Source organism: Gobius niger, assembly GCF_951799975.1.
Source record: "Gobius niger genome assembly, chromosome: 16".
Lineage (NCBI taxonomy): Eukaryota > Metazoa > Chordata > Actinopteri > Gobiiformes > Gobiidae > Gobius > Gobius niger.
The window spans coordinates 29,243,136-29,256,857 of record NC_136867.1 but is presented as its reverse complement, the minus strand read 5'-3'; the positions used below and the strand labels follow the sequence as shown (position 1 = coordinate 29,256,857).

Genomic DNA, 13,722 nt, shown 5'->3' with positions numbered 1-13,722 from the left:
AAATGACAAAAATTCAACAAAAAAATGACAAAAATTCAACAAAAATGTGACAAAAACTCAACAAAAATGTGACAAAAATTCAACTAAAAGTGGGAAAAAAAAAACTCAACAAAAATGTGACAAAAATGAAAAAAAAAAGAAACATACAAAAGGTGACACAACACAGCAACAACGCGAGGAAAAAGATGAGTTTTGTGGGTCTTAGCTTTCAAATGAGGTGTTACAAAGACCTATATAATGGCCAAAGAGGACAGAATGCATTTGGTTTAAGCGGGTGGTAAGAGGTTAAAAGTGTTTAGAATATTGGGATTTGTCGATTGTGAGGCAGATTTAAATGATTCTTTCCTGCGTGACTCTTACTACGACGATGCAGTAAATAGTACGACCACGGCGCAATAAAACCATAAATAAAACACTACGACTGATCAGAGTCCAGACTCACAGGAGCTCCCAGTTCACCCTCCTCTCCTCTCCCCCTCCCTCTCCCTCCTCTCTCCCTCCTCTCTCTCTGCTCGGGGCGTAGTTCTCTTTGTTTTAGAGCTGATTAAAACAACATGAATCCTTGTCTTTTGTTCTGAAAGTGGAGCTTCTGAATCAACAGTGAAATCTCCAGGCGGCGTCACATTCAAACCTGTTTTAATGCCATTTTAACGCACAAACACTCCGCTTTCGAGGCCACGGACGCAGATCTGCAAACATTCCACCAAGCAGACATTTGGAAATCACCCAAATCTCGACTTGAAAGAATGAAAATTGTAATAAACTTGTACATATTTCAGGATCATCCAGAGAAGTGTCGTCATGGAGGGAAATAAAAAAAAAAAAAACCTCTGGGAGAATTATTCGCCGATGGAAAGTTGAAAATGAAAAACAGAGTCGTCTTTTTTCTCGTTCGGAGCCGGGTTTAATTGGTTCAAAACTAATCTCAGAGTAAAGACAAACAGGGAATAAATTACTCAAATAAACAAGCGAGAGGAGAGAGAGAGAGAGAGAGAGAGGGAAACATCAAACCCTCTGCTTCATCTGCGTCGCTACATCCAGGAGTCTCTCTGTCCTGCAGCTCTGACCTCAGCGTCCACTCACACATGCTGAGGTCTAATGGAATCACGAAGAAGAAGCTAACAGGCTAACGGGCAAAGCTAACTGCGGGCTAGCGCTACTTAAACAGTATTTACAGCCAAGTCTGAGTGAAAATCTCCATTGTGTAATTGGATGAACAATATCCCTCTGTCCCTTTGTCTTTCCTGTCAGCGTAGTATTTACTCTCCAAGACGATTAATGAGTAAAAAAACGGGTAACACTTTACATTGCGGGCCGGTAAATCCGTGGTACTTACAGTGGTAATTACAGTGGTACTTCTTGGTACTTATTGTGATACTTAAAGTGGTACTTACAGTGGCAATGCTCTTAGTAATGAAGGTTGTACTTCTATTTACTTTGGTACTTTGAGTGATAGTTTCTAGTACTTACAGTGATACATCTATGGTACGTATTGGTAATTCAAGGATACTACAGCAGCAATTCATAGGTAGTAAACGTGGTGCTTCTACAAACAGAAGTAATTTCTAGGATTTTGTGACTATAAAACAACATAAATCAGCATTAGAGAAAACAAGAAGTACAACCTTCATTACTAAGAGTCACCCCTGTATCTAGAAGTACATACCTTGTAATTCTCACTATAGTATCCTTTAAGTACCACAATAAGTACCTAGAAGTACCACTATTATTACTAGTATTTACCACTGTAAGTACCACAATAAGTACCTAGAAGTACCACTATTATTACTAGTATTTACCACTGTAAGTACCACAATATGTACCTAGAATTACTAAAATCTTCCGGTTTAGCGGAGATAAATGCTAACGGCGCAGCAGCTAAGCTAACCCCGGAAGTACCGACTTCAGTGAATATTACTTTTTTAGCAGCAGGTGCGGCATTTTTGGCTGATGAGTCTGAGAAATAAGTCTGTTCAGTCACTCTCTGTGGAGTTTCAGAAATATTGATTGTTATATTAAAGAGGTTTTTTTCCTATATTAGCCGGTATGCTAGCACCCGGAAGCGGAAGTCGTGACGTCACACTTAACAAACGTATGGGAAATGAAATGTTATGTTTTGTTTTGGTCACATTTTTGTTGAGTTTCTGTAATTTTTTTTGTTGAATTTTTTGCCACATTTTTGTTGAATTTTTGTTGAATTTTTGTTGAATTTTTGTTGAATTTTTGTTGAATTTTTGTTGAATTTTTGTTGAGTTTTTGTCACATTTTTGTTGAATTTTTGTCACATTTTTGTTGAATTTTTGTCACATTTTTGTTGAGTTTTTGACACATTTTTGTTGAGTTTTTGACACATTTTTGTTGAATTTTTGTCACATTTTTGTTGAATTTCTGTCACATTTTTGTCACATTTTTGTTGAATTTTTGTCACTTTTTTGTTGCGTTTACCTACTTGTTTTTTTCTCAATTTTTGTGGCTGTTTTGGTGCCAAAGTCAGGGCGGCTCAGAGGGCGTCCCCGCAGCGTCCCCGTCTCAGGACTCGTATCTTTGTCCCATCTGGGAATAATCGGGTTAATTTGAGGATTAATTGTCCTCTTTTCAGGGATTTGGAGCCGCGGCGGTAAACACTTATCGGGGGTCTTTAGGGCGGCCATTTTGTGTCTTTGGCTTTAGTTTCATGGGAGTGTGAACAGGAAGTGGGGATTTAGATAAGGGCATTAAACGGGCTCAGACGGAGAGGGCGACCGTCCGCGGCCGCTCGGCTTTTGTGCTTCGTACTGTGGGGGATCTTAGAAGCACCGAGATCAAGGAAGACGAGAGACGAGATGTTGAAGCGGGTTTTGTTGAGGGTCAAGGAAAATTAAAGAGGAGGGATGAATATGAAGCGCAATGAAACACTATTATTCTACATTTATTATTATTATTTTACCTGCTTTAAAGTGAGACACAGCAGGTGAAAAAATAAATAAATGTCGAGATATCAAATTGAAACTTTTGCTGAGCATTACTGACATAAAAGTGTCCAGAATTGCAGATATTTTCAGTGACAAGATCTCAATAATGGACCCAGATTTAAATGTATGGTTTGATTTTGTGACACATGAGTAACAAAGACTTTTTCAGAGGGATTTTGGATCTTGTTTAGTCCTTAAAAACTAAAACTTCGCCTTGATTTTTTGAGTTCAAAGCTGAATAAAGGCTGGAATTAGATAGAAAAGACTGTAGAGTGGAGTCTGTAGGAGCGACTGAACTGATGAGGTCATTACGAGAGTGGAACAAAAACCTCCTTTAGTGAAAACCAGCCCTAAAGTTTTGTTTTGTTTCTCCGCTTGTACCGCCCCGCCCACTTTTGCCTCTTTTTGCTTTGTCTCGGCGCTTCCGTTGTCCTGACACCTCCGGTCGAACCAGACCTATGTTAACTGATAGGAGAAAAGGGGGCGGGCACAATTCCTAAGGTGAATAGAGCTCCACAGTCCCGCCTCCTCTCCTCTCCGGTCCGGAAGTAAAATCCCCCCTTGCTTTGAGACCGTATTGATTTGGAATAAAGTCTTTAACTCCGTGACTCCGTCCTCTCGGGCTGAATCCAGCTCTGTGGTTATAAAGCGACCGCAAAGTCAGACGCAGGTGAAAAAAGCACGACTGAGATCCATCTAGTTTACCTGCGAGCCTTCGTCCTAGAACTACATTACCCAGGATGCTCGGGAGTCCCATGATCTACTACGAGGCTTTTGATTGGTGGAGCTTCACGTTCCCACACGTGTTTATTTATTGTAATGTAGAAAACCTATTATAAACAATGTATTCAAACATAATGCAGGCAGAGAGTTGACGTTTTATCCAAATCTAACACTGATAGTAAGAAAAACGTCAAAAAAATGTTCCAAACGATCCAATTAAACAAACCACTGATCATTTTTATTCCAATTAGCAGGATTCAGATTGTTTAATAGTGAAATAATATAGAACTTTTTTCTGCAAAGTAAAAGAAACTGGCCGTGTTTGCTGAAAACCTGGTTGCCTTGACCAGCGGCCGCGATGTCGCAATGGTTCTTGGGATACGGAGTTTCTATAGTCAGGAAGTGAATGATGTCACAGCCTTGTACCTTTGCCTTTTCTTCAACATCAAGTCTTCTTTTTGGATTGAAATGAAACATTTTATGGTCACGAATTGCTACAGAGCTGATTAGCTTTTGCGGTGACGTTAAACTCTTAATATTTGTGTAGACAGGGATTTTTTGCTTCCGGAGCAACAAGACCGCGAGGGGCGGGACTGTGGAGCTCTATGTGGGCGTCTCCCAGAAAGGAAATGACCATATTTGGATTATGGCGTCATCGCAGACACCCTTCAGGACATGTGGATGTAAAATCTGCCAGTATTTGTGAATGAATGCGCGAGAGAGAGACGGCTTTGTGAAGCGACGGAGCTACTTCCTGTTTATCTCCGCCTCGCGACAAAACGTTAAAATAATCATCGAACAGGGAAAGGTTTGTCTTTTTCATCCTCAACATGAAAACTTAACTCCCATCTGAACTTTCCACATTGATCCAGTCGATTGGAGCTCACAGCCTCGTTTGAAACTACAATACTGTGGCTTTTTCACTGCTTTATTTCTTTGCTTTATTGATGCTTTTTTTGTTGTGTTTTCATCACTTTCTTTGTGTGTTTTCGTAGTATTTTTTTGGTTACTTCTTTTATCAATCTTTAGTTGTATTATTGTTGCTTTTCCAGTGCGATTTTATCTCTATTTTGATGCTTTTTTGAAGAAGCTTTTAGATTTAAGTAATGACAAACTGGAGAAACTGTGCTCGGTTAAGGCGGGGGAAACATCTGCACCAAACAAAGCTCTCACCTCTGAACTCCAGCTCCTTCTCCCCGTCCTCCCCGTCGCCGCCGTCTCTCGCCTCCAGGACGGAGTAGTAACCGTCCCGTGGCTCGCGCACGTTCCCGCTCTGGAACCGCAGCCCCGCCCGCGGATCCCCCCCGTGGAACAGTTTGCGCTGGCGTTTGGGCGCGGCCAGGCTGTAGCAGAGGGGCGGGCCCAGGTAGACCTCCTCGGTGCAGGCGGCGAACAGCGTCTCCTCGTCGCGGATGTCCGGGCTGAGCGGGTGCACGGGGTGAGGGGCGCCCGAGTCCGAGCCGGGCGGGGGGGACGGGTTGTTCTGGTCGTCCGGGAGCTGCAGCACCTCGCCACAGTCGCTGTCGTGGGAGGACAGGGACAGGTACGAGTAGAAGTCGCCCTGACGCAGCTGAACGGGCCGATGGGAGTGCTCCAGGACCTGGGACGGACGGAAGCGGGAAGTAATTAGGTCAGACATGTCCTAAACGGAGATATGAACGTCCCTGGGCCCGATCTTGTGTTTCAAAGAAGAACACGAGGCAGCGATGTGTACTACAAGGAACAACAGAAACCACCTTTTCTGTCCGAGCTGCCCCTGAACGGAACCTCACCCCCACAACAATTAGAAATATGCATGTTTTTATCACCGGACGTATCCACTACTGTAATGCCCTGCTCTCTGCTGTTCCCAAAAAGAGGATCTCAGGTTTACAGCAGCTCGAGTCCTGACGAAGACCAGGAGGCGGGACCACATTACACCGGTTTGAGAATCGCTGCATTGGCCCCGTGTGTTTCAGGATCGATTTTAAAGTTCTTTTAATGGTTCTTAAATGTCTTAATGGTCTTGGTCCTTCTAATCTCTCAGAACTGATTTTACCTTATGAACCTTCACGGCCCCTTCGCTCCTCAGGGGTCTCCTAGTTATTCCTAAAGTCAACAAAAAGACTCAGTATTACGGCCCTCGCCTCTGGAACCACCTGAGGAGGAGCTCAGGTCTGAGGAGGAGCTCAGGCCTGAGGAGGAGCTCATACCTGAGGAGGAGCTCAGACCTGAGGAGGAGCTCAGACCTGAGGAGGAGCTCAGACCTGAGGAGGAGCTCAGACCTGAGGAGGAGCTCAGACCTGAGGAGGAGCTCAGGGCTGAGGAGGAGCTCAGGGCTGAGGAGGAGCTCAGACCTGAGGAGGAGCTCAGACCTGAGGAGGAGCTCAGACCTGAGGAGGAGCTCAGGGCTGAGGAGGAGCTCAGACCTGAGGAGGAGCTCAGGGCTGAGGAGGAGCTCAGACCTGAGGAGGAGCTCAGACCTGAGGAGGAGCTCAGGGCTGCAGAGAACGTTCATGTTTTTAAGAGCAGCTCAAGACCCACCTTATTAGCTTAGCCTTTAACTGACTAATCTATTTATTTAATCCTAATATATAAAATATATATATGGGAGGTCGTCCCAGGCGCATTGTTTTAAATGGTGTAATCTGTAAACTTTATAAATAAAGTTTGATTGATTGATTGATCTAAAATACAGTTAAAAAAATGGCTCATTGAGAATCAGAGCTGTCAACACTGACCACCTCTACTGCCCCCTGCTGGCCTCACCTCTCCTGCCCCCTGCTGGCCTCACCTCTCCTGCCCCCTGCTGGCCTCTTGTCCTTGTCTGTTGTCTCTGTAATTGTTGTCATGTCTGTCATGTTTGGTTTGTGATATTGAAAGTGCTGTTTTCTTTTTAAATATTTTATTGTGTTGCATTTTACTAGATTGTGTTTTGTGTATAACTGTACTTTTATTCCCTTCAGGAGGACAACTGTCCTGGGACGACAGATGAAAAATAGCCCTTAGGCTAATTCTGGCATATTTACATGTAGAATGTATATTAATATGCAGTGTCCCTATAATAAAATAAATAAAAAAGGAAAACAATGTGAGGCTGCTATAGGAGAGCGGCTCGCTGGGACGGCTGGTATTAATGGGCTCGGTTTGCTAAGCTAAGAAAGAATAAATTGTATTTTTTTATAGTTAATTTTACAGTTTTATACTTATCTGATCATGATTTTTACCACAAGAACAAAAAAGGGCTCGTTATGATTAGTCTAGAGCAGCTACTCCCAAAGTCCAGGACGTCACGGAGCCCTTACTGGTCAAAAATCTCTCAGAGGCCCCCCAAGAATAACTTAAAGAGGGGGTATTCTGCTTTTTTCAGTCCCATAGCACCAGTCTATATCACACTACAATGATGACAAACCTTCTGTTGGTCTGTAAATGCAGTAAATTAGAATAACTGCCTTGTATAAAATGTCTCTCTCAAAATGGCTGTAGTGAATGTCTTGAAATAGGCCTCTGTCTCTTTAAGAACCTCTGAGCCTTTAGACACGCCCCCTCCACACGCTGTCTGTGGCATCAGTGGGGAGGGGGTTCTGCTGAGGAGCAGTGGTTGGTTACTCGGCTGGTGACGAAAGCTCGGAGGCGTCTCCAGGAGGTGGGGGCGTTCCTAGGAGGACTCAGGCAAACCTATCCCTAAAATGGCCGCCATCAGAGTTTTTACAGATTACTCAAAAATACGTGAATGTGCCAAGGCAACACTTCAGGCATGTTTTTAATGAGGGAGTGACAGAATAACATGATGGAAAGCTTGAAAAAGTCCATTTTGCATAATACCCATAAATACCCACACATAAAAAGCAACATCTAGCCATGACTATGAGCTAAATTATGGATTTAAGTCGTCTAATGTAGCAAATAAATGTACATTTCCTTTAAAACTATATCTTGTTCAATGAACTTGCTTTGTGGACAAGCTTTGGGGGGCCCCTGCAGTGCCTCTGAGGCCCACCAGGGGGCCCTGGACCCCACTTTGGGAACCACTGGTCTACAGAATGCACTCGAATATGTCAGTGATCGATAGAGGGCGGGGCCTGTGGCACATACACACACATACACCTGGCTCCGAGATCTTCATTGGTCACATTCACTTGCATGCGGCCTCTGTTAACACTATGGAGATCGAGCACCGGTGGATTATTCGGATTCTAGTTTTACTTTTACACGACCACGACTTGGACTTAAAATCTGTCTCCAAACCAGTTGAGGTCAGAGAGAAACCAGAGCGAACGATCTTTCCTCATTTAAAACCCCTAAATACGATCATTTCTTCATTTGTGCTAATCCCTTTTTGATCAGCGCCTTGTTAAACCCCGCGACTCGGCGCAGGCTCGGCGGGGGTCGCGCTGATGAGGTTTTTGAAATGATCATTACTTTGTGCCGTTGTGATCCGTGAAGCGATTTATTGAATTAGTGCGACTCGCTGGTCACATTAAGCACATTAAAACGGAAAAGACGCCCGACTTTTCAGAAATCTGCGAGTGAGCGCGGAGGGGTCAGAGAGGACGAACGCAACTTCCACAAAACTACTTCAGCGCCAACAACAAGACTGACGCTCAAACATTCAGTCCAGCTCGAGTCGGGCGCTCGAATATAACTTCAGTTTGACCTGAACGATACTTTTACATTTCTGTGACACACATGTACAGACACATCCCTCCTCTCACAGTTTACAGCAGTTTCATCTCGATCTTCATGCCAGACATCCCGATATCGACATAACTATGGGTTCGGTGAAAACGAAGCATTTTTCAGAAAAATAAAATCATAATACAAAAGAATGCAGTTTTATTGATGAAAATCCTCATCGTTTATATCCTGCTTTTTCGATTTTAATATTTTGAATGTTCATAATATTGATGTCAATACAATAATGATATATTTTTCTTTTTCTTGCGATATTGATATCCTGAATGTTCACTCGATATCGATACGACACATATATATATATAGAGATATATCTTTCAGCCCGACCCCAAAGCACCGAGGGCCGAACCGACCACGTGTCGCCCAAGAAAGAGCAGTTTTTCTACAAATACCAGAGTTGTACTTCATGAACTCGGACTCTGGTGTGTCCTGAGATCAGCTCAATGAGATTCGCGTCAAAAATGTGGAATCACTGGCGCTCGTGTCTTTGTGTGAGTGGCAGCTGGAGAATTGCTGGTACCTTGTTTTGTTGCTGCAATTATCTGCAGTATTTTAATATTTTTCTTTTAAACATAAATATGGATCATGTGTTCTCACTTGTGTCCTTAATAAAGATTGAATGACTGAATGAATGAAGGACCTAAGGGGAAACTGACAGTATTCTCCACGTTTTAAGTTCTTTAACTTTAGGTATTTCATCTCTGATCTGTGTAATAATATTTCTCTAAATCGTCTTGAGGGCCTGGGGTCGTTTGTTGGAGGGACGGATCTGATATTGACTTGATATTAGGGGGGTGAACATTCGCTACAGCGTCCGCTTGGCATGAGCGCTCACGATGGGGTAAATAAAGTTTTTAGTTTGACCCCTGTGAGCCTGTCTGTCTGTCTGTCTGTCTGTCTGTCTGTCTGTCTGTCTGTCTGTCTGTCTATCTATCTAAGTTTTGAAGCTGTTGGTCCAGGGACAGCATTAAAGGAAGGGACTTTTTTTCATATTTTTTGGCCGTATATATTTCTCTTTTCTCCCCTCATTTTGGGCATTTTTTTGTTACTTATTTATTTATACACTTTTTTTTTCAATTTTCCAACAATTTTTTCATATTTTTTGTCAATTTCTTTATTACTAATATTTTTCCAATTTTCTGCCCATTTTTTTAAACACAATTTTCCCTTTTTTGCCACAATTTATCCCAATTTTCCTCTATTTTCTTATTTTTTTTCTTTATTTATTTAATTTTTTTTACACAATTTTCCCAAATTATTCCCCATTTTTCACACTTGTCATTGGAGATGAACCCGACATTGTTAAATTTGCAGATCTTCCAAGCATTATTATTATGTTCTGTTTTCTGGTTGTAGATGAGAAATATTGTTGCATAATATTGGTGCATTGAGTTGCCTTATGTACAAAATGCGCGGTATAAATAAAGTTGCCTTGTATGGAAAAAGTATTGCTCAGGTATTGTTTAAGTACTGGTATTGATTTTTTTTTTTTTAACAGTACCTAAACCTAGCCCTGTTTAATTGTAACTGAGATCTGTCCTTTTATTTGCTTATTCCGGGGAGGTGTTGGATAAACACAGGGTAAACAAACCCCCTCAAACCTTAAACAATGAGAAGGTAAAACAGTGGATAAAACCCCCTGACCGTACCTTCTCCCTGATGTTGGCCGCCTCCTCTCTCCTCCGCGCCTCCTCTCCGTTCATCCGAGCGTTGGTCAGGTCGATTATCTCCATCACGAAGCTGTGCACGTCCTCCTCGCCGCCGCCGCCGCCGCCTCCTCCGGCCTCCTCAGAGTAAAACCCCCCGGGGTGGTGGCTGCAGCAGTGTGCGCCGTGACGTCTTTTATTCTGAAAATCCCGCTCCCTCACTTCCCGCTTGGCCTGCTCCGTGACCCGCGACGCGAACTTGAACTTCTCCTGGATCGTGATGGCTTTCCTCCCGCCGCTTTTGGAGTCGTCCGCTGTTTGGGGCGGCAACGGCGGCGGCGAGTTGTGGCACGGGAGTTCGCCTTTCAGCTGCCCCACTAAAGAAACATTCTGCTTCCTGCTCTCAGTCTGCGAGAAAAAGTCGCTCACGTCTTGCGCCATCTCTTGCGACTTGGCGTAAACGTAGGAATCCCTCAGCGTCTCTCCTTTCTTCGTGAAAACGCTGGCTTCCTCCCGCAGCAGCTCGTCGTCCGCGTCTTTGCTCTTGAAGCAGCTCTGCTCGACGTTCCCGTTCTCCACGTCGTCCACGAACTGGCTGATGTAGCTCCTCGTGGCGTTGCGCCGGTTTTCCTCCTCCGCCCTCTTGTTGCGCTTCGCTTCGTTGAGCTTCGCCGAGTTCGCGAAGGCTTTCTCCGCGTTTCTGTTGCTGCGGACGTTGGGCCCGCACTGCAGCTCGTCCTTCAGCCCCATTTCGGATCTGGAGAAGGGCGTTCGGATCCAGTTCTGGAGCTCTTTCTGCATGTAGTCCAAGCCGAACGGCCCGTCGAAATCGTCCTCGTTGGCGGAGGACGTGGCGCTGAACCGCTCCTCCGCCTCCTCCCTGACCCCGAGCTCCTCCTCCGTCAGCGTCGACGAGGACAGGAGGTCGCTGTTGTCGTCTTCGTCGTCCGTGCACGCCGAGGACACGTTGACCACCATGCTCAGGCTCGCCGCGTCCGGCTCGTCCAGCCGGTTCCCGTGCTTTCTGCAGTAGAAGTTGGCGTTGGCGGCGCTGGCGGGGTCCAGGAACGCCGGCTTGCTTTTGAAATCGTCCGAAGCCGCGGACAGGTCCTCGGTGCTGCTCAGCTCGTTGAGCGAGGCGGAGCTCTCGTGGATCAAAGGCGGCGGACTGAGATGTGAGGAGATCCCGGAAAGCGGAGAGATCTTCCCGCCGAGGGACGGAGAGGCGGGAATGCGGTTCGGCGACACGCTGACCAGCGCCATATCCGAAACGCTGCGGGTCATCTTCCCGCCTAACGGGCTCTGGATGTTTTCCAGACGCTTCAGCAGATCTAACGTGCGAGTGCTCAGCTCCCCGGCCGAAACCGGAACCTCCTTCAACGAATTCAAACCTTCGCTCCCCATGGTTTCTTCATCATCATCTTCTTCTTCTTCTTCTTCTGCGCTACGATTCTCGCCGTCCAGAGAAGCGTCGCGCTGCATCGGGAACAGCTCCACGCCCATCGCGAGCAACGACTCCAGAGACGAACCCTGCGACAGAACCGGGCTGAACCGACTTTCCAAACCGAAGCCCAGCTCGCGGAAAGGTTTGGCGTTTTCAAATTCCAAATCGGAGTCGGAATCGGGCGGGGTTAAAATCCCACGCCCGTTGATCATGATCTCCACCGCTTCCCCGGCGCACTTCCTGGTCTTCCTTCTTTGCATGTAACTTTTCTTGTCCTGCTTCGACTCCTCTATCAAAAACCTTCCCTTGCGTCTTTCCTGAACACTCCTCCCGTCCAAAAACTCTTGCGTTCCTTCAAACACCTCCGGATCTCCCTCTCGATCTTTCTCCGACTTCCCCTCGAACCCGTCGAAATCCTGCGTCCCCGAACTGGCCGTCTCCGCGTCGCCCGTGTCGATGCCGCTCTCGCTTCCCGACCTCCGGCTGCTCACGGACAACCCGCGCTCGAACCCTTTCCTGACCCTCCCGTCCCGGTTCCTCCTCTGAAGGCCTCCCAGGATGTCCGGCAGCGACTCCACGGAGGAAAACGAGGAGTCTTTGCTCAGCGATTTGCTCAGCGCCTTGTGCTTGTCGACCGCTCGTGGGAACGGCGGCTGCGAGTACAGCTCCACCCCGTGAACGCTGTAGACCTGGTAGACCTTTACGGGATCTTCTCGGCCGTTCGGGTCCGGCGTCGGGTCCGGTTCTCGCGTCTCCTCCTTGGATTCGGAGATGGTCATGTCCGTTTCGTCCCACTCCCACGAGTCGTCCGCCAGAATCCCTGACGATCCCGCGTTTTGGACCGAGGTGATTTGGTGGAGGTCGACCAAACCGGGCTCCAAGAAGTTGCCGGGAACCTGCGGAAAAGCAAAATGGAAATGTTTCAAAGCGGTTTCATCCCTTTTATATCAAGCCGCAAAGATGAATATGAAGAGAGAGGCGGGAAAATGAAGTCAAAGTTAAGTTTTGGTATGTATTTTGCCAATTTCTGTCATTTTAAGTCTTTTGTTTCATCTTTCTAGTGTTTGTTGTTTGAAATAAATGAGAATGTGTTGAAACGGTTTAGCAAAACATACTGCAATAAAATGTATAAGCTCCTAAATACAATTGTCAAACTAAGGGCGTGGCCTGACCATACTGGGGGTTTGAGTATCTGTCAATATTAACCAAGAGACTTTCTTAACAGTGTCTTTTTCTGAGTGAAACAGTGAATGGAGTCTTTTCTGCAGTGTCAGATCAATACAGTCTTCAGACACATCAGTATCACGAGACTTTTCTAAATATCCTCGTCTCTATGACAGGCTTAGATGATCCAATCATAGTTTCTGCCCCGTCTTTGATTAGTTGCCGACAATCAAAAATACAGTTGTGGAAGTTAAAACTAACTCAGCGACTGAATGTCCGTATTGACTGAGTTTTAGTGAAACTTATGTTTATTAAAGAGGGGGTATTCTGCTTTTTTCAGTCCCATAGCACCAGTCTATTAGTCTCGCCAACCAGACTCTGCTTCTTTACAGAAGAGGCTCTGGCAACACTCCATTTCGCGCTTTCAAAGGAAGTGACGCAGCGATATGGAGCCGACCGACCAATCAGAGCAGCTCCCTGAACGGGCGTCACGTTGTTACGCCTTTGTTTTGTAGTTTTTCAACACAAGCAACCACTTCACGTAATGCTCCGGTTTGCTTGTATTCTTAAGTGTTTCTGACATAAACGACAGAAGTCATTTACTGAAGGAGCGCCATTGTTAATGTCCGAATGACGACAACTTTCTTGTCGCTGTTTCTGTCGTCACATCCGCTATGTTCTCATTGGCTGCTCTGCGCTTCGGTTGTCCCACATTAGTCCCGCCTCCAGCAGTAGCTTTTCTACGACAGGGTCGCCAGACTAGTCTCCTGTTTATTAATTAATAAACATCGGAGATTAGTCTGGATGCCAGGCTACCAGTCTATATCACACTACAATGATGAGCAAACCTTCTGTTGGTCTGTAAATGCAGTAAATTAGAATAACTGCCTTGTATAAAATGTCTCTCTCAAAATGGCTGTAGTGAATGTCTTGAAATAGGCCTCTGTCTCTGGTGACGAAAGGTCGGAGGCGTCTCCAGGAGGTGGGGGCGTTCCTAGGAGGACTCAGGCAAACCTATCCCTAAAATGGCCGCCATCAGAGTTTTTACAGATTACTCAGAAATACGTGAATGTGCCAAGGCAACACTTCAGCCATGTTTTTAATGAGGGAATGACAGAAT

General features: G+C 45.5%; 2 protein-coding genes across 2 annotated transcripts in view; both read right to left on the bottom strand.

Moving 5' to 3' along the window:
* Positions 1–2,500: 2,500 nt before the first annotated feature.
* The window catches only part of akap6 (A kinase (PRKA) anchor protein 6), a gene marked incomplete at both ends in the record, with an annotated part of 201,823 nt that continues 190,601 nt past the window's right edge, over positions 2,501–13,722 (bottom strand). The window contains 3 exons of the mRNA XM_079574235.1: positions 2,501–2,553; positions 4,848–5,274; positions 9,998–12,334. Of these exons, the coding sequence (XP_079430361.1) occupies positions 2,501–2,553; positions 4,848–5,274; positions 9,998–12,334 (2,817 nt within the window). The remainder of the gene's footprint in view (positions 2,554–4,847; positions 5,275–9,997; positions 12,335–13,722) is intronic.
* Positions 2,501–13,722, bottom strand: part of LOC306976315 (A-kinase anchor protein 6-like) — a gene marked incomplete at both ends in the record, with an annotated part of 42,266 nt that continues 31,044 nt past the window's right edge. Inside the window, 3 exons of the mRNA XM_079574236.1 lie at positions 2,501–2,553; positions 4,848–5,274; positions 9,998–12,334. Of these exons, the coding sequence (XP_079430362.1) occupies positions 2,501–2,553; positions 4,848–5,274; positions 9,998–12,334 (2,817 nt within the window). The remainder of the gene's footprint in view (positions 2,554–4,847; positions 5,275–9,997; positions 12,335–13,722) is intronic.